Raw genomic sequence first — 25,391 nt, 5'->3', positions numbered from 1 at the left:
AGTAAAATGTAATGCTGTTGACCCAAAGTGGCAATAAAGCTTTGCCTTTCCTTCACCCGATGCCTTGGCTGTAAAGGATTGCTATTCCCCTCACGCAGGCCAGGCCACCCCAGCAGTACTGGTGGGTACCAGGGTTTGAGGAAAGTCTTGTTTTTAAGTTGCTTACAGCATTACAGAAAAACCCTTTGAGAGGGGAAGAAGTAAGAAGTCTTTACCCAGGTATTTTTTTTTCTATGCTTTTTGCATTTGTTTTAAGGATTTAGTTTGGAAGACTTCAGAATCATCTTCATAGCACTGGGAGAGCATGGACACACATGAGAGGAGAGAAGGCTTATTTAAGGAAATTCAGAAAATCCCAAACTAATAGTGTTTGTGGGCTTGGGGTTAGAAAAATGCGCTTGTGTGTGTCAGGCCTGCTGCCTTGGCCCACGTGTTCAGCCTGTGCGGTTATCAATGTGGGACCCCCGGCAGGGATGGCAGCTTCGGCACAGTCTGTGCCACATCGTGTTCCCAGCACGACCGTAGCGTGCCGAGCTGATGCGGTAGCACCTGGCAATGAAGAAGCAGTAGAGGCTGGTTCAACTCTGAACAGAATAGGGTAGCCGTACCCTAGATTTCAAGTGTGGCTCAGTAAGCCAGGCTGCTTGCTGCTTCACCACGGAGCAGAATGAGGCGTGGGTAATATATTCCCTTGCAGGGCAGAGCAGGAGCCCTGGGGAGGAAAAGCCTGCCTTGCCTAGCCCCAGCCTCTCCTCTGCCTGTGAATGCAGCTCACGGATTCAGCCACGTAAATGAAGCGCCTGGTTTGTGTTTCACCGAGGCAGAGCAGCGGCAGGGGATGCGGGAGCTGTGCAGCCTGCAGCCGGGGGCTCCTGGGGCAGGGAGAGGTGGCAGGGGACAGCCCCACGGCGATGGGCCGTGCCCGTGTGGCTTTGGAAGAAGGGGCTGGGGGGATGCATTTTATTTCCCACATCTCCAGCCGATGCTGCCATGTCACTGTCAAGTGACACTGCAAATATTAGGGAGCTGACATAACTTCCCGAGGGTCCCTACTGTGGCAGCAGTATGCAAGCAACTTTTCCTTCTGTGTGTGCGCACACCTCAATACAGAAGGGAAACTGGCGTTTCTCTGTGTTATGCATGTGTGCAGTTGTTGCCAGTGATCCTTCCACCACACTTCTGCTCCCATGCCATGGTCCACCTTGCTTTTGCCATCATTTATTTAGTAAAGACTCACTTTGTGGCATTTGCTACAACCGTAGCTTGTAGTACTTGCAAATGCAGAGGTAGAACAGAGTCCCTTACCCTCCCCTAAACAGGGTGCTCCCGTGGGAAGGCGTGGTGGGGGTCTTGGGACAAGCGCTCCCTGTATGGACCTGTCTCATTCCCAAGAGCATCGCTTTGCTTCTGCCCAGGTTTGGGGCCCGCTTGTGGGTGCCAGTGACCCGGGAAGGCTGTGGTGCTGACCTGTGGTGCTTTTCCCTTTCCCATCCTTGAACTCCAGCTCCCCTCCCCCTCTGCCAGCCTGATCAGCCCTCCTTGTTCGCCAACATATCTTTGTAACTTGGGTGTGAAACAGTTAAGTTTCACTTTGGAAAGTTTGAATGGTCTGAGGTACAGAAGAGTTAGAGCTGCTGCCGTCAGCTTTCAGACTACAGAGAATTAGCCATGCCCATCCCATCAACTTTGTGAAATCTCAACTAAATTCCCATGCATTTCTGTGTAGTTATCTTCTCCAGCTAGTTGTGTCCTACACAATCCATCATGGCTTTGACTTTGTTGCTTCAGTAATGGAAAAGTCTCCACATTCAGACAAATTCCCCGTGCAGAGACAGAGGGACTTATTAATGTGCAAATAAAAATTATTTATGCTGAAGGTGTCTGCAAACCATTTTCCACCAGCACTGCAGAAAATTCGGTTGATCTGTGTCACTTGCACAGGGTGGAAGAGAGTCTGTGCTAGAAATAAACACAGAAGAATAGCATCGAGAGCCATAATATAGCACTCTAGGTAGGCAAAAAATGTCAGCAAGGTAAGGAAGAAGCAAACAAACAATAAAGCACGAGGAAATTATTTGCTTCAAGGTTTCTCTTCTTTTCCATGCCTATGAGACAGCAAATGGTGTCTGCTCGCTCAGTGTTCAAGGAAGGCCCTGTTGTTCCCTCTTCTCTTCAACGTTCAGCTTTGGGCTTGGAGACCCTTTGGGTGGAAATGCACACGAGCATGTAAAGACTTTTGGAAAGGGTTTTATTTAAATCTTAGGTGAGCATGGTTTGAGCCTGGACCCTCCTTCCTCTGTAAATCCTCCCAGCCCTTGTGAAGAAAGGTGAGCCAGGTGAAGCCCAGCACTGCGGGCTTGAGGGATCACCCTGCTTTAGACTTTGAAACACATAAACTTGCTGCCGACCCGCTGCTACAAGGTGACATGCTCCTGGGTCAAGCCTTAACCTACCCTCCCCTGTTTGTCTGTCTGAAGCCATCGCAAATGCGGTTTGGCTTACCTAGGGTAGGCTGGAAATCACAGCAAAATTACCCAGTCCTGTGGACCTAAGCAATCCCGAGTTACTTGCTGGTCTAGACTTGGGGTAATTTCTGCCCGTGCTAAATTTATTCTAGGGCCATCAAAGATTTTTGGTATTGCACAAATAGGTAATTCAAGTCAAGTGTAGGTGAGGCTTAGCTCTGTGTTGATCTTTAGCCTGTCGCCCATGCTCAGCTCTCCATCTCCCTTCTCCTCCTTTCCCGTGCTTCAGGGGTTACGGTTCGCAATGTTTGTTACAGGGGTTTTCTCATCTGCTGGGTTGAAAAAAAGCTGATAAGATGCCAAAACTTTCAGGCTGCTAGCTTTCTTTCCCAGGCCTGTTAGAGAGTAAATCCAAAATGACAGAGAAGTAAGGCTAGGAAATAATGAAATGTGGCTTAAGAGAGAATATGCCACTTAACCAAGGCAGATACCTCCTATCCTCAGAAGACGAGAGCCGCAATAGAGTGCAATTCAGCTATATCCCTCAATGAAATATAACGCTGTAAGTGTGTTTCTGGAAAACGGTTGTCACGTAGCGACCGCATCCGAGGTGGCTTCCGACTTGGGATTTTTTTTACTATTTGTGGCTGAACTCTGGATGTTTGTGCCTGGTGCACTTGCAGAGGTATTGCCCTCGGTCACCAGCTGTGTGATGGTCCCCGGCAGGACTGATGCTCTGGGCACAGATGTGCAGGTTCCAGCTGGTGCTCTGCCTGCCCTGCTCCGTGCCACGGGGCCGTCGCCCCGGGGAGGGCACCCCTCTGCCCACCACAGGCAGATCTGGCAGAAGCTCTGGGCTGTTTGCTTTGCTGTGCTATGAGCCAAAGAGCCCCTGGGGAGCCGGGGCAGTCCTGTGCTCCTCCAGCCGCTTGTGAGCAGCGCAGGGGGAGGCAGGTAAACCAGAGCAAAACTTTTGCTGGGTGGCTTTTAGCAACGGTGCACTTGTCATCTTTGACCTTCTTGGGGAAGCCTGCCAGTTCAGCTGGTGGGGGATGTTTTACCGCAACCACAACTGCTGCTTCTGCCAAATAATCAGGTAAATTGCGTGTAAAACCACGTGCACAGCACTCAAATTGGCTAAAGGCAAAGGTCTGGTGCTTCAGAGATCAGCACTTAGTCTGAATGTATTCTGGACTCTTCTTCATATTTTACGGAGGTTGTCTCACCTCTTGTTACTGTACATGTCTATGCAACATATGTTTTTAAAAAATAGAAGGGTGAGAATTTAATTTGGAATGCCAGGAATGAAGGTGGTGTGAGGATGCCTGGTATTTTTGCTTACCTGTACCACCTCCAGCATTCAGCCTGTTTTCCACCATCAGAGAAGTCCTACCATAGCCTTCATTTTAAAGATGACTCATTTCCCTTTCTGTAATACTCTTACGTACTAGTGCTAATAATACTTCTACAAGTGGAAGTCATTATTATAGAGGACTGCTGATAAACTGGCTTGTCCTACCTTGCCTCTCAGATGGTATCGCAAATGGTAGCCTCAATGTTTTATGTTCTGTCGGAGAGAGTAATTTTGCTTTCAACTCTGGAATTTAATTAACTTCCAAAGATGTGCCTGCATCCATTTGGAAACCGGTGGCGTTAACCAAGTAAACCCATGCAGTGGTTCCTTTAAGACACTTGTTCCTTGAGCCTTTGTTTACTGTGAACAGTCCGGGGCAGGGCATTTGCTGACTGCCCTATGCCCCCTGTATCAGGGCGAAGTAGGAGCAGCCAGGTGTGCCACAGGTGGTGCTGATAATAAGGCGGTAATGTGATTCATGTCATGGGGGATAAAGGATGCAAAGGCACCAGCAGTCACTTTTCCAGGCTCTGGTGCTGGCTGTGAGCCTAGCACTCCCCTTGGCATGTGCTTTGCTGTAGAGAGGGGGCTGAAGGAACACGACATTTTGGCTTTTTTCTGGTCCTGATTTGTGAATCCTGACGTCTTTCTTTTTACGTGAAGCCATTTTTTGAATGGCTGTTGGGAGAGAGAGGGATGCAGCGTGGCTGGTGACAAATGTGGCAGCGGATGATCGTGTTGCTGCTCTGGCATATGGCTAACACCAGCATGGGAAGGATTCTTATTTTAAGACCCCTCCTTTGCTAGTGGAAGCGTGAGAAGCAGACCAGTGCGCCGTCTCACACAGCAACTGAGCTTTCAAGGCAGACATCGGTTAACCTGATTTTTGTATTTAAAAAAAGAAAAGAAAAAAGTTTTGCTTTGTTTTGTAGAGCTTGCTTTGCATATGTCAGGCTGCGCTATCCAAAGGGAGGAGGGTGGTAGCAGAAAGCAAATACATTCTCCAGGGACAGCCTGGGTGACTTTTGTTCACATCCTTCTCGCTGTGGATGCTGAGAGCCCGTTGCCTTTGGGACGAGGGTGCTGAGGAGCAGGCGATGTCAGCGTGGCAGGTGCCCTGGGCGCTGCAGGGTGGGCTGCACCTCCTGGGGATGCTGGCCAGCTTTGCCTCTTGCCTCTGCTTCCCATTGCTACTGCTTGCAGTGACCTGAGAATGCAACATTTCCCCCCCAAATCACTGTGTTGCGGTGCTCGGTAGCTAATTAATGGAGCCCTTGCTTTAAACCTCTGGTGTCCCAAGCGGTGCACAAAAGCCCTTTGCTGTTGGAGAGTTAGGCAGGAGAACGGGTACTTTGTGTCGCTTGTCCAGTTTTCTCTCTGCTGCCTCCCCAGGGGTGCCAAGCTTATTATTTAATAACCACACTGGCGGTAGGTCCCAGCGGGGTTCCTGCAGCGCCTGGTGCTGTGGGTGGAGTGGGAGGGAGCTGCTGGGAATAGGAGAGCTGGTGCTGCCCTCGGAGAGCTGCTGCGTAGAGCTGGGAGGGACGCGGCTGGGCAAGGCAGTGATTTGACGGTGGTGACGGAAGAAAATTCTGTTACAGCTGTTTGCTTTGCAGGAGAGGGGTTGTAAGGGATAGAGAGGAAACAAACTGCTCTAGCATGGAGTGGGAGCCAGCTGTCTGTCTCACGCCATCCCGTATTGCTGCATCTTGTCAGCAAACCCTCCTTTTGGTCCCACTTCTGATCAGGTTACAACATGGTGCAGTGAAACTGCCGCTTCCTTCGCTGACCGGGATAATGGAAACCCCTTTAATAATTCAGGGGATAAATTCTGCACTTGGGGTGGTGGATTTTGTAGGAAAAAGCACAGAAATAGAGGTGGTTCTTGGGTGGGCTGAGTGGGGGTTGCCCGTGCTGACTGACAGCCCTGTGGCCTTTCCTCTCCTCAGATAGTGATGTACATAGGGCAAGTCTCCAAGGACATCCTGAAGTGGCCTCGGCCCCTCTCGCCACCTGTCGTCAAGCTGGAAATGAGGACGGATGCAGAGTATGGGATGCCTTCCACCCATGCCATGGCAGCTACCGCCATCTCCTTCTCCTTTCTCATTGCAACCATGAACCAGTACAAGGTAGGGGGTACAAAAAGAAAAAAAGAAAAAAAAAAGCAAAGCATGTGTCTCCTTCCAGCAAGCTGCAGAAAACCAGCAAATCCAAAGCTGTTGCCACTTCCAGAGGAGCTCTGTATTTCTTTTCACAGACATGTATTTTTCCCTCTTGTTACCCGTAGCTGGCTGATAATAGACACAAGAAGAAATGTAGCAGAAACCTCCTTAGCATGAACCCCGCTCAGAGCTGTGGGCAGGCTGCCCTGCCCTGCCGTGGTTTGGTGGGTTTGCTGTGTTTTCACACGTGGGGCGACCGTGGAGGGAGCCGTGGTGCTACTGCAGAAGATGCCTGGCGTCAGCATTTTTTACTTGCCCCATGCCCACCAAGGCAACACTGCACGTTGGGAAATGCCAGCTCCCAGGGAAACCAAAGGAGCTCTGTGTCACCTGGTTTTTGTGTGATGTAGGAAAAGCATCCTTGGAAATCCCCTGGCTCTAACCTGTGTTAGACTAATAGCATACAAGACAATTTAAGAGCCTGTTTTTCAGAGAAGTAACAGCAGTTTCACTGCAGTGGAGCTGTAGGCTGCTTGGGGAGATCTCATAATTATTTTCCCCAAACCTTCAGCCTTTTATCTTTCTAAAAGGTTTATTTCCCAGAAATTCATTTCTCCATGATGATTATTTTTGTTTCATTTTATGAATCCAAACATGTGTTTCCTGAACTCTAGCAATAATAACTTCCTGGCTTCATTGCATTTAAGTGTGTTTCTCAGCCCTCTCAAGCGTATTTCAAAGATAAACCCATGTGACCAAGAGGGCTCGCAGTACGGCCGGGGAGTCTCACTGTCACAGTGTCCCTGGGTGTCCTCCCCACAGTGCCAGCATGTATGCAGAGACAAAAGGTGGCCACCCGTTTGATGAAAGGTGCTGTGCCCTGCAGCTGTAAATCATAGAAACAGAGATCTCTGGATTACACCGAGATCTCTGAATTACTTTAACTTCTCACTTATCTGGTCCCAGCCGTGGAGCAGTGGGCTTTGCTCCTGCCCATGGTGCAGGGATGAGGGAGGAGGTCAGCGGTGCCCAAACCTGCGCCACCATCCTCCTGCTCCCCGGTAACTGGTAACTGGTCGGAGCAGCTTGGCAATGGGATGGGGAGGAGGAGCCATAAAATGGGATATTTGTCAGCCCTGGAAGGCCAGATCCATCCCATGTGTCAGAGCTGCCAAAAAGACCTGGTCAGCAGCACTTTCTCCTCCTCCTCAATCAATACGCTGCCAGTGGGACACGCAGCTCTTCACGGGCTGCCTTGTACTTCTTGGGAACTGCCATGAAACAATAAAGCTGCTGTAAAATAATTAAATGATTTAATTGCCTCTATTAAGAAGGAAAAATCTACCAGTACATTATGCTGCTATCTTCTCAAGCTGCCCTAGTCATCAATTACTGATCTGGACTAGCTCCCAGGCTGCCTGCTGAGGAGGGGAATAAAGTGGGCATAAATCCTCTGAAGGCTTAGAGAAATGTGGAACAAACAGCGTTTTATGAACTGGGAGTGACATCTGCAGCCGGGTCTGAGCTCTCTACTCCAGAGGCTAGAGTATGCCAGGGAGAAGGGGTCAGAAGCAAGTTGTTATGCTTAAAATTTCCACGGAAGCATTTTTGCACTGACCTGTGGCCACCCTGGTCAGTCGTCAGCTGCTCAGCAGTAGATGGAGATTTTGTGTCAAATCAGGTGAATTAAGTTCATTTATTTATATTTTGAGTTAGTTTATTTTTTTCAGAAAAATCTCCTTTACGGACTGAAAGGAGCTTACCAGCCCACTCGGTTTCAGGATTTGAATGAGTGGATTAAGGGCTAATAAGTTAAGCTTATTCTTTACCAAATGTGGGGGTTTTTTTTAGTTTGTGAATATAGATTTATTTCAACGCTTCTTTCCATGTTTGTAGGCAACTCAGAGAGGGAATTAAGCAAAACCATCTTCATAAGAAGACAATTAAACCTTAAGTGTCACAGGGAAGAGTGGTCCTGACTGCTCTAATAGCTGGATTGCGGTCCCAGCCCAGACATTGATTTTCCCCTCCCAGCCTGCTGCTCGAGGACTATTGATCACACTTCTGGTCAGGCTCTGTGGCTATCGTATTCCCCTCGGGTCATCTGAGGCTGCAATTCAACCTCGGGCACCGTTTGTACAACGTGCTGTACCTTTTTTCCTTAAGGTCTTTAGCACTAACAAGGATTTTGCAGGTAGATATGTGGGAAAAACTCTGCAAATGCCATCTATTTCCCAGGCTTCCCCACACTAAGACTAGACCTTTGCAAAAGTGGGCACCACAGATAACGAAATGACCCTCCAGCAGGATTGCACGTTGGCCGATGTGAGGTCTCGTCTTGGGTCATGTTAATCTCTTTGGGAAAGTATAGCTCAGGAGCCGCTTCCCAATGCGAGATCCTTACGTCAGTCTGGCTGCTTGGATGTTTTATTTCAGATATATACTGATGTTAAAGTGGATAATGGTGTAATGGGTGTGTTTTTTTTTTTTTTTTCCCCTTTTCACAGTATCCGTTCGAACTAGGCCTGGTAGCAGCGTTTGTGTTTTCGACGCTGGTATGTCTCAGCAGGCTTTACACAGGGATGCACACAGTCCTGGTAAGGATGCCCTGCGCTGCCCCGTGCCGGTCGTGCCTCCAGCTCTGCTTACCTACAGCGATTCCCATCTCCCACTCTTCAAGCGATGCATGTCCTGCCTTGGCTGTGCCACTGCAGGAGTATTGGAGTCATGTCACTGAATTTCAGGCTGTATATTCAAAGGCAGCTGTGAGGAAACCCTCAGGCTATTGCTATTTGAGTCTGCAGGGGAATTATTTATACCATTAGGGAAGCAGAGGTGCGCGTGGGTTGAGGAGCCGGGTGAGGTCGGTGTGGCATCTGACTTGTAGTTCTCTATTTTGAAATTTTAATTGCGAGGAATGCACTTGGGCAACTGATGCTGCTCCTTAGCTAAGCCTTTTGTGCAATAGTATCACTGTTGTCAGCAAGAAATATTCCGGGCTGGTTTAGCCTGGGAGTGTCAGGGAGGGAATAGCAGGTCGGTGAGTCACACCGGCGACCAGCGAGAGCGGAGGAGAGGGTAAAACATGACAAGTGAGCTGCCCTTGGGGGGCTGGGGGACAGCATGTCTCGTGTTACCATACAAGGACATGGCACTTAAAAAGATGTTATGACAAACTTCTCGTTTTCAGCTGGAAGGAAATTAATTCGTAAAGGACTGAGATGCACAAATACTTTGTCCAAAAATAATCATAAAATATCTGTGACTTTAAATGACAGACTTGTTGGGCACAGTTGTTTAGCCATGTCAATCCTGCTTTAAGAATAGATTTCAGTGTAACTTTGATTACGCAGTAGCTGGTTCCTTCCTGATGAGAGGAAACGTTATTGATCTGATATATGTAGTGGGCAGAGGGGTGGTCCAGCTTCCCAAGTATGGATAAAAACTCCTGGCTACTTCCCGCAGGAGTTTGACGTGCTTTATTGGTTGGTTGCATATGCATAAAATATTGCACTTTTTTATTAAGTAATAGTTATGTTTGTAATAAGGAGACTTGATGACTGTAAGAAAAGGAGCCCTTATGAGATGAAGGTTATCTATAAAATATAGCTTGACCTTCCCTTCCAGGCCTAGTGGACCAAAACAATATCTTAAATCGAAGCTGGAGACACCCTTTCTTGTCTAGTGACCTTAAGTCAATCAGTAAAAATTCTTCGCATACTTTCCTTGCTGTCCATCGTAATGAAAGACTCCTCTAAATTTAGATGGATTCTAGGGTAAAGAAGAAAAAGTCCTTTGTGCCTTTGACACGATAAAAAAGGGTTTTTTTTAAAAAAAAAAAAAAAAAAAGCTCCTTAGCTGAACTGTGAGTAATGCTGCCTTTCAAAAGGGCAAATGTACTTTGCCGGGTTCTCCATCCCATGCGTGCCGTGGTGGGGACAGAGCTGGGGAAATGCCTGGTGATCACAGCTGCCCAAATGCAACCCCTCTTTCTGCGGTGCCATCCCACCTGCAATGACAAGATTTTTCGGGGAAGAAGTGCAGTTCAGAGCTGCTTAGCCAAGCCACCAGCCGAAACAGCCTCTGTCTAATGGATTTTTAACTGAGGTCTTAATAGAAAATGAATACCGACAGAATATAGTTATGTATTAAGCGGTCATAATAATTTAGTAAAGCAAACGAATGGGTAACATATACCCACCAACTTAGCGTAACTGAATTTTTCCTGTCTGAGGACCCGGAGAAGGAGTGGCAAGGAAACCTCTGCACTGTGCTTTGCTATAGCTGTAGCTGAAGCTCTGGTGCGGGGCTCGTCTTCTGTAGTCTCAGCTCTACAAATCAGTCTGTATTTCAGCATTGCTGGCATTGCTTTTGGATCGGGAGTGTCCTCAAAAAGCACAGTCGTGTCAGTAGAAGAGATGTTACCATTAAAGACCTGGAGAGGCAGTAAACTGGTATGAGAGCTATCTGCATCATTATAGCCATATCAGAATGAATACTATGCTTAGGGAAAAGGGAATAAACACCCGTTGCCTGGCCTGTTACCAGGAGAGCATCACCCAGCTAGAGAATGGGGTGGAAGCAATGTGCTTGCACTGCTGAGAGGTAATTTAATTACAACAACCCACCTTCACCACCCCAACGTGAGAATATCCCACGTGCGTGGAGAAGCAGGGGAAAGGCAGGGTCCTTCCTTTTAGGTCTTAAATGGCGGAGTCTGAGGAGCTGGAGAAGAGGGAATCTGGAGTTACCTGGAAAGGGCAAAGCAAAAATTTGGACACATTTTGAAGCAGCGAATCTGTAACATTTTAGGGGTTATTTTTAAGGAACAAAAAGCAACTGGAGATAATTGGAGTGGGTTTTTTTATTGTTGTTTGCTTTTTTCCCCAGAGAATTGTATTTTAGAAAATACCCCTTTACACTCCATCCCAAAACTTTGGCCCAATTTTTGATCCCTGCCTCAGTGAGGTGAACAAGTTTTCCTGTCTCATGGCTGCTGGAGCACATCTGAGTCATCTCGTGTTTGAAATGCTGAGCGATGGTGTTCATGTGAGTGCACAGCATTCCAGAAAGATGTGCGCAAGGTCATTGCAAGTCGTATTGGTAAGAACTTCATCAGCTGAGGGCAGCCCTCCCCAGCCAGGGGAAGAGGGGAGGCTTTTAGCCTTCTTTTAACACTTCAGGGCCAGGAATTTCTTAATGCACCAGGCTGATGGATTTGGCATTCGCCGTGGTGGCAGAGCTGGGTCTCCTCCTGGCTGCAACGCGTGCTCCCCTGTCTCTAGCCAGCGGCGGGGGCTTGGGGAGGCAGCCGGTCACGCCAGAGCGACAGCCGATGCTGTGACAACCTTACTGGTACTGTAGCTTCCCATTGGTGCTGCCCCGAGTTAAAAGCAATAATGCCCTGTGCCAGCCTGCCTGGGGGTAGGATACAGGGAGAATGCAAAAGGTCACTTTTTATGGCCAAAAAGAAACCTGAAAGTTGTCTCTGTAAACAAAGTAAATCCCCCCCCCCCCCCCGCCCCGAGATATACTGATTCAGTGTTGATGCATTTATTGCTGATTACAGCACCCTCAGGAGAGGGTACTCTGTAGCCCCCACCCCACTCCTTTGCTGTGCTGTATCTCAGGTTTTTTACCACCACCATTAATGCTGAAATTATCTTAAATATTTTAAAGCTGATAAACAAACAACATATTGGCATCACTTTACACACTGTGGCAGTACAGCCCTTGTGGGATGAAACGGAGTAACCTATAGGAGATTTCTGTTTAGGAGAGCGAGTAGAGCCTCACGCTGTAAATGAAAGCGTGAAGGGAATTCAGACAGTAAGTGACCATATACAAGGCAGAATAGGAAAAGTGTTATTTTTGCTTTGATTGGCAGTATCAGGGAAGATGCTCAAGTACTACTGCGTTCGGGGTGCCGGTTCGACATTTTGGGGGCATTTTGTGAGTGTTTGCAATTCCAACCGTAGTTTCAATGGGAAGAGCACAGAAGGGTCTTGCCTTCAGAAAGCTTTTTCAATCCTAAACCAAATTGTGCTCTAAGACCCTGTGAAACAAAAAACCCCAGCCCAGTGTGAGAGCAGCAGCAGCGGTGCCAGTACCCACGGACCGTGCCACCGCCGTGCTCCATCGGTGAAAAGCATCGGCAGAAAGCATTCTGAAGTGCCCAGTCCTGCATCCCAGGCATCCCGTGCAACTGGGTGTTTACCTCGGTTGTTTTTCTTTATGTACCTGTAGCACAGGAAAAAAACTTGAACCACTCGCAGCATTAGAAACCCGATACTGGCCTGTTCTTTAGGTAGCAAAGCAAAATGGCAGCTCTCTAGTTAAAATCGATAGGAGCGAGGCCTCCCTTGTGTCGAACGCGGGCAGATGCTAGTTGCTGGGGGGGAGGCAGGGGCTGCTGTGCAGCAGCGGGGGGCTTTTGGGGAGGGATGGAGCCTGTGGAGGACTTGTCTGTGCTGAGGGAGCTGGAGCGTCCCAGCGGGGAAACAGGAGGTTTTAAGCTTTGCCGGTAGTGCTGCACCTTGAGCAAAATTCATGCCTGCCCTCATTTAAAAATTCCTTTGTAATTGCGGGTTTGCCAAGAGGCTAATCTGTTTACACAGGCAGACGGGCAAGAATGTGCTTCCTGGGAGTGCTGACAGCAGCTCCACTGCCAGGCAAAGCTAAGGTCCTGCTCCTGGTGGCACAGTAGGGACAGTCCAGAAAAGCAGTTTTTCTCACAGAAATCAGAGCCATCCCTCCTCTTCCCGTCTTCTCCTTAGTTTAACAGGCGAGGGGGGAAAATCTTTAATTCTGCATGGCTAAATGTCCTTGTAAAGTGTTGGTCTTGAACTCACCCGCCTCTTCTGCGTGTTCTGAGAAAATCAAACCTCTGCCCGTGTGTACGGCAACCAAAGGGAGTCACTACTGATGGCTGCGGCTGGCTATGTCCCATGCTCTTCAGCAGCTTCTAGTAAGGAATCTCCAAAATGAGAAGCCCATATATTGGTGGATAGGGGAAAAACCAGAATAAACCACTGGTCTCCAAACATTTTTGATCAGTAAAAAAATTCTGAGCATGCACCCCAATATATGTATATTTACTTATGAATTATTTACATGTACTATTGTACTGATATGTACATTGTAAAACATACACAAAAAAAGAAATTAAAAAGGAATGAGATAAGGATGAAATAAGCACTACTTTAAAATATGTATTTTTTTTTTTTTTTTAATTGTACTTATTTGTGGTGCAAAAAGTATTTTCTTCCCACAGCCTGATGGGTTGTCTTGCACACCCACTTTGGAGACCACTGGTATAAGCCACTGGTCGGGAGCAGAGCTGGTTATCTGGGTCCTGCCTGAAAACTGCAGGAGCCGTGTCACTGTATTGGGGCTGAACGGGAGGATAATAAAATTCAGAAAACTTTAATCGGGTCCGTAAATAGAGGCTGTCTGCACCCTGGCTGGGAACTGCTGGAGTCAGTTGGGTAAATCTGAGCAAAGCTTTTGTTAGGGGAATGTTAATGTTTGGTTAAATGTCTTTAATTGGAACGGAAAAGCACGTGAACAGCTTTTGAATTTCTCTCCTTAGTCACACGTGGAGGGGGTATTGAGATGTCAGGACTTTTTCTTCTAATATGAGGTGGACAAATAGTGGGGTGGGAAATGGAGGTACAGCATGGCGATGGGATTTCTGAGCATCAGTGCTGGGAGCAACCCCCAGCTCTTTCGTGTTGATGCAGTTACTTAGTGTTGGGCCAAAACATGCCTTTGTGTGTAAAGTTATCATCTAAAAATTGTATCAAAAGATGGATTATTGTGAAATATTGATACCTAATGGTGTTTTACACATTAGACATCTGTGACCAACTTTGTGTATTTCCATGGCTATCTTCTTGTCATGGATGAGGGAATAAATGTAAGTGGAAATTTGTATCAGGAATATGCAAAACAGATCTGGGAGTTGCTTAAAACTAAACGTGCTGTGAATCTATTGCCTGGAAGTTGTAAACAGCTAAAGTTCAGCCATACTGGAGTAATGCATTTACCAGAAAGTCATTAAATATTTCTGTTGTGAAAAAGTCCCCTCGTTCCTGCCTAACTATAAGTGAAGTTCTCATACATAATTCATTTTAGATGGTGACCAAGCATGGTAGTAGTCAACTGTCATGGCTCTGTGAAAAAGATACAATCTTGAGAAGAGGAGGTTTCTGTTTGTGATTAAGTTTAGCTTTTGCAGTGCATTTCATGGTCAGAGCACAGACTCTGCTGCCTCCTGAGTGACGCCAGGAGAGCAGTGCAGGGAAACTTGTTACATTGCTTTTTTTTATCTGGCTGCTCTCATACAGACGGCTTTTGTTAGGGGTTACCTCTTGTCTCCTTTCCCAGCCTTGCGGTCGACAACAATCAAGTTCTCAAAACACCTTATTTGCTTCTGTTAATAAATTAGGTTTTAACTATGCGCTTGCCTCGGGCGCTTTACTGCAAGCCAGATTTCAGAGGCTTGGGCAACAAATTTCTTCTTGACGTATTCCTGCCCAGCGGTGCCTACTTCTCACCACGGTTGGCAGAAATCATGGCACAGGCACCATGTCCCGCAGCTTTGCATTTTTCTCCTCCAGAGCCTGTGCTCCTGGACTGGGTGTTTGTCTCTGACAAAAGACAGCATCTTCCCATTTCTGCAAAGCAAGCAAGCGATAATCCTACTGATGTGATGAAATTACTTGTGGGATTATGGGAGGGGAAGGGGTTGTATGAATGCAGCTTGCCGTGATATCATCCCTGAGATGGAGTTGTGCATGTGCCTTTTCCATGGAGGTTGTAAGTGGAGAGTGCCCTTAAAACATAAAAGCAGGTGGGGGCAAGAATCTCACTTGTTCAGGGGAAAAATATAGGTCAACAGATACATTCACGGAGACAAGGCTAACGCTGGGTTCACGGATTGTCACGATTTGTTTAGCACAGGCTTCGCGTTGTCATGCGCGTGGACAGTGCCATCGCTGTCAATTCAGGGTGTTTCTCTGCTGCTGTGTGCCCACAAATGCAGATACTGGTCTTTTATCATCACCCAAGAATATTTGTTTTACCTTCCAGGTCTCACAAAGCTTTTAAACGTGATCTCTTTGCAGGATGTGATCGGTGGAGCGCTGATTTCAGCTGTGCTGCTCGTGCTCTTGTATCCTGCGTGGGACATGATAGATCACTTGCTGTTAACTAGTCCCTTCTGTCCACTGCTTTCCATAGTTGTGCCACTTGTCTTATGTTACAACTACCCCAAACTAGACTATTACAGCCCTACCAGGGCAGACACCACTACTATCTTAGGAGCAGGAGCTGGAGCAACTGTGGGATTTTGGTTAAATAACCAGTATGCTGCACCAGCCTACACTGGCAAAAATTTTCAGCTTGGATTTCCTCTGATCACCAGTAAAATAGTGGTGGTTGTGCTAGCCAGGTTTTTCGTAGGGATCTTTGTTGTTCTGCTGACACGCCAGCTCATGAAGAGTGTGGTCCTTGGCATGCTGGGTTATCGGTACAAGTTTCCCATTGGTGACCTGGAAGCCCGGAGACGACTGGAAGTCGAAGTGCCGTATAAATTTATAACGTACTCCTCAGTTGGCTTCAGTGCTACCGTGATTGTGCCACTGCTGCACAAGCTGTTAGGATTGATGTGAGCGCAGTGCCTTCCTTACAAAGTAATGTATGGCACCACCATTTCAGAGATGCGATAAGTCAAGCAAGGCTGGTAACTTGACCAGAAAGTGTTTTGTGCCTTTCTGCACTGGTGTGGTGGGTTGACCCTGGCTGGACGCCCGGTGTCCACCAAAGCCGCTCTATCACTCCCCTTCCTCAGCTGGACAGGGGAGAGAAAATATAACAAAAAGCTCATGGGTCGAGACAAGGACAGGGAGAGATCACTCGCCAGTTACCATCAGGGGCAAACCAGATTCAACTTGGGGAAATTAATTTAATTTATTACCAATCAAACCAGAGTAGGGTAATGAGAAATAAAACCAAATCTTAAAAACACCTTCCCCTTCACCCCTTCCTTCTTCCCAGGCTCAAATTCACTCCCAATTTCCTCTACCCGCCCCCCCCGCAGTGGTGCAGGGGGACAGCGAGTGGAGGTTACGGTCAGTTCATCACACGTTGTCTCTGCTGCTTGATCCTCCTCAGGGGCAGGACTCCTCACACTCTTCCCCTGCTCCAGCGTGGGGTCCCTCCCATGGGAGACAGTCCTCCATGAACTTGTCCAACGTGGGTCCTTCCCACGGGCTGCAGTTCTTCACAAACTGCTCCAGTGTGGGTCCTTTCCATGGGGTGCAGTCCTTCAGGAGCACACTGCTCCAGCGTGGGTCCCCCACAAGGTCACAGGTCCTGCCAGCAAACCTGCTCCAGCGTGGGCTCCTCTCTCCACAGATCCGCAGGTCCTGCCAGGAGCCTGCTCCAGCGCGGGCTTCCCACGGGGTCACAGCCTCCTTCGGGCACCCACCTGCTCTGGCGTGGGCTCCTCCATGGGCTGCAGGTGGACATCTGCTCCCCCGTGGACCTCCCTGGGCTGCAGGGGGACAGCCTGCCTCACCATGGTCTTCCCCACGGGCTGCAGGGGAATCTCTGCTCCGGCGCCTGGAGCATCTCCTCCCCCTCCTTCTTCACTGACCTGGGGGTCTGCAGGGCTGTTTCTCTCACATGTTCTCACTCCTCTCTCCAGCTGCCATTTCTGTGCCTGCTGCGACTTTTTTGCCCTTCTTAAATCTGTTATCCCAGAGGTTCTGCCACCATTCCTGATGGGCTTAGCCTTGGCCAGCAGCGGGTCCGTCTTGGAGCTGGCTGGCATTGGCTCTGTTTGACACAGGGAAAGCTTCTAGTAGCTTCTCACAGAAGCCACCCCTGTAGACCCCTGCTACCAAAACCTTGCTATGCAAACACAATACAACTGGCCTAAAATACCTGATTTGGAAGAGTCATGGGAATTGCTGTACACAAATAACTGTGGATTAGAAATCACTGACCCCACTGTGTCCCATAATTGGAGACCCCTGGCCCAAATGACTAAAGATGACAAGCACAGAGTACAAAGCCCAAATCCCTGCTGGAGCAGCAGCAGCAGCTGGTTTGCCATGGGGTCAGGGGTGCCAGGAAGCATGGCTGTGCCTGTGGAACACCAGCCCTGTGGCTCCGTGGGCTGCAAAATGGCCTACTTGGCCATGGGGTTGCTCCTGCTGAAGCAGGACAGCAAGCCAAAGAAGGGCTTGCATTTGGAGCATGGGGGACCGAGCAGCTGGTGGGGTGGGGAAAGACAACCAGCCAAGAGCAAAGCACCGTCCTTGGGACATGAAGAGCTCTGTCTGTGCCCCGCTATCCCCTGGGGACTGGGGGCGAAGGAAGAGTGGCTGAAGATGGGAAGGTGATGTGGAGGCGGAGGCTCTTCAAGTGCTGGCACCTTCCCACTGTTGGGCTTTGGTGGAGCATCCTGCTGGCCAAGACAGCAGGTTTCTTCAGCAACAAGCGTCAGCAGAGATCAGAGATGGTCACACTTGGATACAGCTGAGCATTTCCCTAAAGAAATCTGATAATTGTTGTACTTGTCGCTTGTCATAGTGTCTTCTGATGGCACTGCCAGACCTGGCTAGTTCTGTGTGTATGGTTTAATGCACTGCAATTCCTCAAAAAAACCCAACAAACCAAACAAAAAAGTAAAACAGAAGAAAGAAAAAATCCAACACAAAACATTTTAAGTGATATGTAACAAATTTATCTTGGATATTGATAAGAAAGCCTCCGCTAAAGAACCTTTGCCTACGTACAACCGAGCAGAGTTGTTACCATAATGTTGAGGCTTGTGTTCAAACTGTTTAACTCTGATTTAGCTTCCCTGTCTAGGGGATGGGACAAAGTCCTTCCTATCATGCAGGAGTAACAAGTAGTGTCCTTAAACTGCGTTGTGGAAGGAGCTGAGTGGGGACTCCAGTGACTACAACATGTGGCGATGATAAGATGCCATCATTTTCTGGTGCTGCACAGCATTACAGTTGGTCTTCCATGCATCTTGCAATACCGTGTGTACACTCATGGAGTAGAAGTTGAGGAGTGTTCATAGGAGGGTCGCTATAACTCAGGGTGCTTATTTTAAAAATATATATATCAGCTCTTGGACCAATGAGCTGTTGAGAAATACAGTGGTGAATGTGGTCTGCTTGGGTAGAAAAATGTAACACGCTATGACCACGGAGCTTCAAGCATGGCCCCTGTGCCTTTCCTGGCAGAATGTGCAGTGAAAGCCAGCTTTTTAACCATGTACGCTTGTCTTCTTGGCTTCAAGAAAAATTAACTTGAAGAATGTAGAGGTGCTTTGCCATCAATTGCCTGCTTGGATAAATATAAGCAAGTTCCAAAAACATAGCTGGGAGTTTTGGCTGAGACACAGGAGGCGTGCACGTGAAAGAGCCGTGCGATTTTAAAACCAGGTCGGTAGTGTCCAGAAGAAATGCAAGCAGAAACTTTAACCATTTTTAGATTTTCCCAGGCTGTGGATAAACTGTTCTAAATCAGGCTCTGTGGACTTCACATGTGCATGCAAATGGCTTCAATCAGTCAGCAGGGCACGTGCCCACTCACACGTGCCCTTTGGTGAGCGCTGGATTCGGGCCACCAAAGCCACGGGGTCCAGTCCTTAGTGTCCCTCCCTCCCGCCCACCCACCACAGAAGTGCTGCCATCGGGCTTTAAAACACCTTTAAAATACCTTCTGTTAAGAGTGCTTTATGACGTACAGCTGCATGGCAGAGCTGAAGCCCTGGGGAGGTGCCACATCACAGTGGATGGGACCAAAATTGGGGAAAAAACTTGGCAGCAAGCTGAGGGTTTAAGCTGTGGGGTTGAATCAGTCCCAAGAAAGGCACGGTTTGACAGGGATATTCATGCAGTTTTAAGTGTAAAATTTCTGTTCTGAATCACAGCTATTTTATGCTATGAAGATTTTATGAATTATATATAAATGCTTGGATTTATAAAGTATGTGCACAGGTATTTTTATCTTTTATAGCATTCACCTGCATGTAATTCATGCAATACATTCAAACTGTATTTGGTTCAAATTTTAAAATACACCTATTTTGCAAAATTTGGTGTTTCTCCATTCATTTTGTGTCCTCTATTGCTACTTGTAAATGATTGATGTAAGGGGAATGAGTTTCAGTTTAAAAAGCTTCTCAAATGCAACCACCCACCTCTCTTCCCAAGCTGGCCCACTTGTGGCCCCTTGTCCCCTGTTCAGTCTAGCTGCGAGCTTTGGCTCCTCTGGGCTCAGCAGCAACATCCTGCTTCTTTTAAAACATAAAAGAAGACTACTGATCTACTCACAACTATTTGTTATGTCCTTTGCAAATGGAAATATGAGAGTTGCTGTGTCATTACTGATGGCGGACACTTGGGCACCTGGAATCTCCTTCACCTGCAATATCTACCTCTAATAGACTAAACAGTTAATTGGAAGCCAAATTTTATTTTAAATTAATATATGCAATTTTTATAGCATGACATCCCATAAACCACAGATTATTTGTGTTCACTGAGGAGCCTAATGAGGTTTTGTTGTCAAGGATGTGTATTTGAAACCAGGTAGAGCCGTGTCCTCCTGTCAGCATCACATCCTGCCTGGAAGCCGTATGCCTATGGTCCCCCAAGTGCCCACAGCTGATTGGGGTGAGCCCTGATTGCTGCAGCATCTCTGGGCTGCTGGGACCAGGCAAGGCTTTCAGCTGGGCTTCATGTTGTGGCTGTGCTTGTGGGATGCTCACAGGACCGCAGCCGTTCCCACAGGCCCAGGCTTGAAGACGCAAGTCCTCTGAGAAGGTAAGATATGTCACCCGTTCTGTATTTCATTAACCTGCAGGTCCTCACTGCAAACCCATGTGTGTCTTTGTTGTCTTTGGAAATGCTCCCCACCTCTTCATCCCTGCAGTTCGGGTGTCTCTGCATCTCCAGTGTGGTGGTAGAAAATGAGGTTTTGTGGCCAGTTTGCCGGTCATGTTCGGTACTCAGTAACACAAAGGCATCAGCTGGATCCTCTTGAATAGGCATGCTCGGTTTTTAGAGTAAAATGCTGCCTTTCATTTGGACAGGGTAGGAGATAACTTCCAGATATGGAGCATCAGCCATGGAGCCTGGGCTGTTGACTTCTCCTCAGTACTGTCCCGTCCATCCTGGTCCAGCGCTACAGCTCTCCATCCCGCGGCCTTCTTCGGCTGGAGGGGTGGTGCCAAGACAATCGTTTTCTAAATTTCCTTTGTTGTGCTGTCGAGAGGGATGTAGCAGGCATCTCACCCTCAGCTTAGTCCGCTCTGTCCTGCCTTGAGGCTGCCTCCTCCTGAGGCGCTCACTCTGCAAACCGCTTTCCGGGCGTGGCGATCCGGGCTTCCTCCCGTCGCGGGGCATCTCCGTGTGCCGGTCCCCCAGCGCAGATCCAGCTACTCTCGCAGCAGCCGAATGTTATTGCACCCCTTGGCAGGGATTAAAAACCAAACCAGCAAGCACTGAATTTGCCTGGTTTAATTTTCCAACAGTAACTTTCTCATGACCCCAGTCGCCTAATCCATCCAGATTTCTATGTAAAACTGCAAGTAAGCTTGCGCCTTGCTTTTCTGGATACAGGTGATTTAACTTAGGGGATGGAAGAAGAGAAAATGGTCTCAGTTTCAGTTTTAACCCTTTGAACGTGTGCTGCAAGTGGGAGCTCGGAAACGTGGGTACAACTCTGAACCGGGTGGAAGTGCGGCTCAGCAGCGGGTGGGATCTTGCGCATTCGCGTAAAGCGTGACCCTCGTTGGCTGCCGCCGAGCTCCTGCTCCTGTCGGAGCGCGTCGCTTCCCCGCTGCCTGCACGGGACCGCGCTGGCGGTCTGGCCGGCCCGCCGTCCCCGCTGCCGCCCTCCCTCGCGCCGGGCTCGGTTTCGAGGTCGCCGGGCGGTCAGAGGTGTCGCGTGTGCCCGAGGCCGCGATCCCCGCGGCAGCCTCCCGGCAGCACACGTTGCTTTTGCTCGGCCTATTCCATACTCGCCTGCCAAACCCAGAACGATTTAAATTGCAAGCAAGCCCGCTACCAGCCCGGAGACGGAAACGGTCCCAAGCGTTGCCTTGACATAAATGCTCTTGCGCGACAGCAACAGTGACCCGCAAGCGCAGAGGCCTGCGGCTGGGAGCTGGAGCCAGGCTGCCTCAGGGGTACTGCTGTTTGGAAAAGCACCTTTGTGGGACCGAAGCAGAGCAAGGACAAACCCAGAAGTCAGTACTCGTGTCCAGCTGAATGGAACCCAGCAGTCACCCAGACAGCACGTTAAAATGGCCTTTGACCTCTCTGTCGCCGGCTCTCCAGCTTTTTGTGCTCCTGTTCAGATCCTGAGTGAGTGATGACCCAGTACCCACAGCCAGCAGGAGCAGGCCAAATGTAACTCAGGATTGGGGACCACTAGCGAAAAATCCAACTTCCAACTCTTCCTTAAAAAAAATCAAAGTTCAAAAGATGTTAAAAAATTGCTCAAAAGCCACAGTCATCAGCAGACAATGTTTCTTTTGCCAGAGATCACAGCTACAGCAAAGGATAACAGCAAAATTGTAATCTTCGCGGTGGCTTTCTCTAGCATGAAGCTGTGTGTTAGACACCTTGATTATTGAATACAGCTATGAGCGAGCTGTAAATATCAGGTAATTGGGTTTGGGCTATGAAAGACAACGCCCTGCAATAAATATGCTAGACTTGTATGAAGTGTCCCACTCGTCGGGATTCACAGCTAATCCTGACCACAGCACTACAGCAAAGCTTGAATTTCAGAGCTACAGCAGCCTTTGCAAGGCTGCTGACACCGCATCTAGCTGTGAGAGGGGTCGGTGGCTCTGAAGAGGCTTTTTAACCTTTCTCTCCATTCTCCTCCTCTACTTTTAGCAAGTAATGCTACTTCCCGGGACAGAGCTGATGTCCCGCTTGTGGAGCACTTAGCTACCAACACACGGGCAAATGGTATGAAAAAGGAGAAGTGATCCCTAAAAGCCTCACAACACATACCACTGCAGCTCAAGCCCTTAGTCCCAGCCTAATCTGGTCTTTACACTCAAAGGACAGTAAATTCATAGGAGAATTGGGACACCCAAAGAGTCAGAAAATCTTGTGTAGAGAGATATATTTAGTGCATGCAAATATGCCTGTACTCTGCTGAAATGCAAATCTGCCTTATTGTCGTCCTAAGCCCCATGCATGACACACTAATAAACAGGGGGGTTTAATACTTACCATCTGCGTTACAGATTGCTTCCCACACTGTGAGCTTGCTTGGTTACAGTTGTGTAGGCATCGCGGAGAGATGTATCCCGTGAACGACAAGCTGGCTAATCCCTTGGGAGACTGTAAAATGTGAGCTGCAGTTTTCTCACTCTCCGTGGGCACTGGAGTCAGTCGTGCAACGTATGGCAATAGCTATATTCTCATTTCACGTCTGTCATGCAGAGATAATTAAAATCTACACTTCCATCTGAGGGGAACTGTAGGGTTTCCAGATGGGTAACTGTAGTGCATTTTTCATACTGGATTAACACTTGCACCAAAAAGCCTCGCCTGTTGCCCTCCCACCTGTTAAGATTACAGACAGGGCTACCATTGAAAAGCCATCATGGGCCCAGTGATAGGGGTCTGCGCAGACACGCGGCTCAAAACTATGAGCTTCAAAACCTCACCTTCACCATTGCATATCTCTCTTCTTGATGAGATAGTAATAATTGTAACACCCTTCTCCAGCGTCACCCAGATGTCCACTCTTGGACAGGCCCCTCCTGGGATCAGGGGCTATCTGGCCCTAGCAACGGAAACAAGCCACAGCATATTGGCCTAATGCAAAATACTCGCTATCGTTAGCCTGTAACATTAGCAATGGTTATAATATTGCAAATGAGGGATAGCAAGCTTCATTAGCAAGCCAGTAAAGAGCCTGCTTCAGTGTATTGAGCTGGCCACCCACTCAGTGGCATTACACCAGAAAGGATGTATCTGGCATCGCCGTGCTGGATGGAGCTTCTCAGTTTCCCAGACAGCAGAGGCACAATGTGCTTGGCTGTAGCATAACTGCTGCCAGAAAGCCACCTAGAAGGAAAAAACTGACCTGTGAGAGGTTCTCATATATTGTCAGGGGCAAAACTGCAAGAAAAGTAAAACTGAATGCTGCGTGGTCCCTGCTGTGCACTTGGGGTCCAGAAAGCCACTGGTGGGGCTATGTGAATGCAGTGGGACCACGCTAACTTCTGCAGACAAATACGCCAGCCTCAGTCGGACAAAGGCTTTGATATTTTTCAGCTCCTCATGCAAAAGACCACTGGCATATGCTCTTAAATGCATTTCCCCAATTTGGTTTGGAGCTTCAAAAACCACTAGGCTTACATCAACCATGAAAAAATTTAATTCCACCCCCTCCCCTTTCTGAATTTAGAATGATAAAGGATCAACAGTTATGTCTGGAATAGGGAAGCAGATATGACACACATCTTGCTTACAAAATAGCTCTGGTTTTCATGAAACAAGTTTATTTTCCTCCCCCAGCCATTGATGAGCACATGACAACCGTACAGAATAAAAGCTCAACTCCTTAGTTCTGCTCACATTCACTCAACATTTGCTCTAATCAATTATCTTATTTCATGCAATAAGAAAAGAATGAGATTCCTGTTATGCAGCCATAATCAGTTACAGGATGAAGCTGTGTCTGTGGAACATTTCTGATTTTGAAAACTAATCATGTGCTCTGCCATTACATTTCTCTTGTAAAACACTGGGCTTTTACCCAACCTGTTTCTCCCCCCCCCCCCCCCCCCCCTTTAAAAATATTGAGTGCACGGTCTAGTCCGAGATGCCACATTCTTACCCCGCAGAAGCTAGCCAAATTGCACTGTAAGGAACGTATTTACCCAGGGAGCCAGGCTCTGTTTTTCCAGTTTATTGGAACATGAAAGCATAAGCGGATGTCCCCCACAGAGGAAGACAAAAGAGCAGAGGGTGCTGCGTGTCACAGTGGACGGCTGTAGGAGGATAAAAGTCCCATCTTCACACGAAGGGCTCAATATTGATCTCTAGGGCAGAGCATGGCATGGTGAGCTCAAACTTGGTGATAACATCGGGGTGTAGGACTCCAAGTTTCCCAATGCTTTGACCTTTGGCAAAGATCTCAGCGCAGCGACCAGGAAAGAAAGCAGAGCCTGTAAAGAAAGTGAGAGAAAAATCAATATTTCTCTGGGCCAAAGAAGTCAATAGGCATTTCATATGGGGAACAAAGCTCTCAGTATTAAACTGTTCTCTGTGCTGAGATGCTAAGAAGGGGCTCTCACTTTCTTGCGTTAACAGTTGTCATGATTGATAATAGAATGAGGAAATGCTTTTAGTTAAAAATAAAATGTGTAGCTCAAAGCGTGGGCATTTTTCACACTCCAGTTGTTTTGACTGAGTTACTCCCGTAATAGAAGTTAGCACAGATAAGTCGACCCAGAGGGCTACCGAAATGAACTTTTGCAGGCTTTAGGCTATTTAACACCTGAATGTTTCCCACCTTACTCTGTTTAAGGAAATAAAGCTTGCTGTCATCCACGGGGTAAGTAGGCATGTCATGCTTGATTACATGTCACATAATTAGAAACAACCTACATTCCTCATCTGGAGAAGGGCTTTTAAGCAGTTTCATACACACTGTAAAACTGTGGAACAATGAACAACTTGAAGATTATCTTCCTCTTACCTCAAGCCAAGCCCCAAGTTTTAAATGTTATTTGGGTGTTTAAAGTAAAAACAAAGAAAAAACCAAAGTAGTTGAATTGGCAATGAAGAACTTGGAGGAGCTGTGCAGACTTTTTCATGGAAAGCCTTTCCTACCTGGGAACTTATCTATGCATGGTGGCTATACCAGCAATATCTTCAAGCTTGTCTGCAGCAGCTACGCTTGCAATTTTTTTGTCTCTGTCCTGAGGTGAGTGGCATTTTGACCAGATGATAGCCCTTCAAAAGACAAAACCAAATGAAACCAGCAAGCTGCTCCTTCTGAAGCCACCTCTAGCAAGTGTGTGGAAGGAAGGCACAGTGCGCAGGACCTCCAGTGAGTAGCGCTGCAGATGATGCTGTGAACTCAAAGGAGGAAAGGGGAGAGGATGAAACAAGGCCACTGAATCCTACAGATCCTCCTGTAGAAGGCTGCCTCCGCCATGTTTTTAACGTTACTGCCCTTGCAGAGAAGGGCCCTTTACTAGATTTCCACTGAGAAGTTAAACAAGTCAGCAGGGACAGCATCAGGGACCAGTCAGCTTCCTTGCCCTCACTCCTTGCTCTGCATCTTTATCTCAATAGGCTAAAATCCAAGCAAGCATCTTCTACAAGAAGAGCTGGTTAT

At 47.9% G+C, this 25,391-nt stretch overlaps 2 protein-coding genes across 7 annotated transcripts in view; one reads left to right on the top strand and one right to left on the bottom strand.

The window, feature by feature from the left end:
• SGPP2 (sphingosine-1-phosphate phosphatase 2) overlaps positions 1–16,119 on the top strand; it is a 38,457-nt gene extending 22,338 nt beyond the window's left edge. For all 5 annotated transcript variants that reach the window (XM_030029178.1, XM_030029181.2, XM_030029182.2 and 2 more), the window contains 3 exons: positions 5,769–5,948; positions 8,489–8,578; positions 15,110–16,119. In XM_030029178.1, the coding sequence (XP_029885038.1) occupies positions 5,769–5,948; positions 8,489–8,578; positions 15,110–15,655 (816 nt within the window). In that variant the 3' untranslated portion in view covers positions 15,656–16,119. The remainder of the gene's footprint in view (positions 1–5,768; positions 5,949–8,488; positions 8,579–15,109) is intronic.
• A 7,403-nt stretch (positions 16,120–23,522) lies between these two features.
• FARSB (phenylalanyl-tRNA synthetase subunit beta) overlaps positions 23,523–25,391 on the bottom strand; it is a 41,040-nt gene continuing 39,171 nt past the window's right edge. For both annotated transcript variants that reach the window (XM_030028232.1, XM_030028233.1), the window contains one exon: positions 23,523–24,213. In XM_030028232.1, coding sequence (XP_029884092.1) covers positions 24,062–24,213 — 152 coding nt within the window. In that variant the 3' untranslated portion in view covers positions 23,523–24,061. The remainder of the gene's footprint in view (positions 24,214–25,391) is intronic.

Source organism: Aquila chrysaetos, chromosome 10 (genome assembly GCF_900496995.4).
Source record: "Aquila chrysaetos chrysaetos chromosome 10, bAquChr1.4, whole genome shotgun sequence".
NCBI classification, from domain to species: domain Eukaryota; kingdom Metazoa; phylum Chordata; class Aves; order Accipitriformes; family Accipitridae; genus Aquila; species Aquila chrysaetos.
Note: the sequence above shows the minus strand (reverse complement) of the source record. Positions and strands in the feature narration are given on the sequence as shown.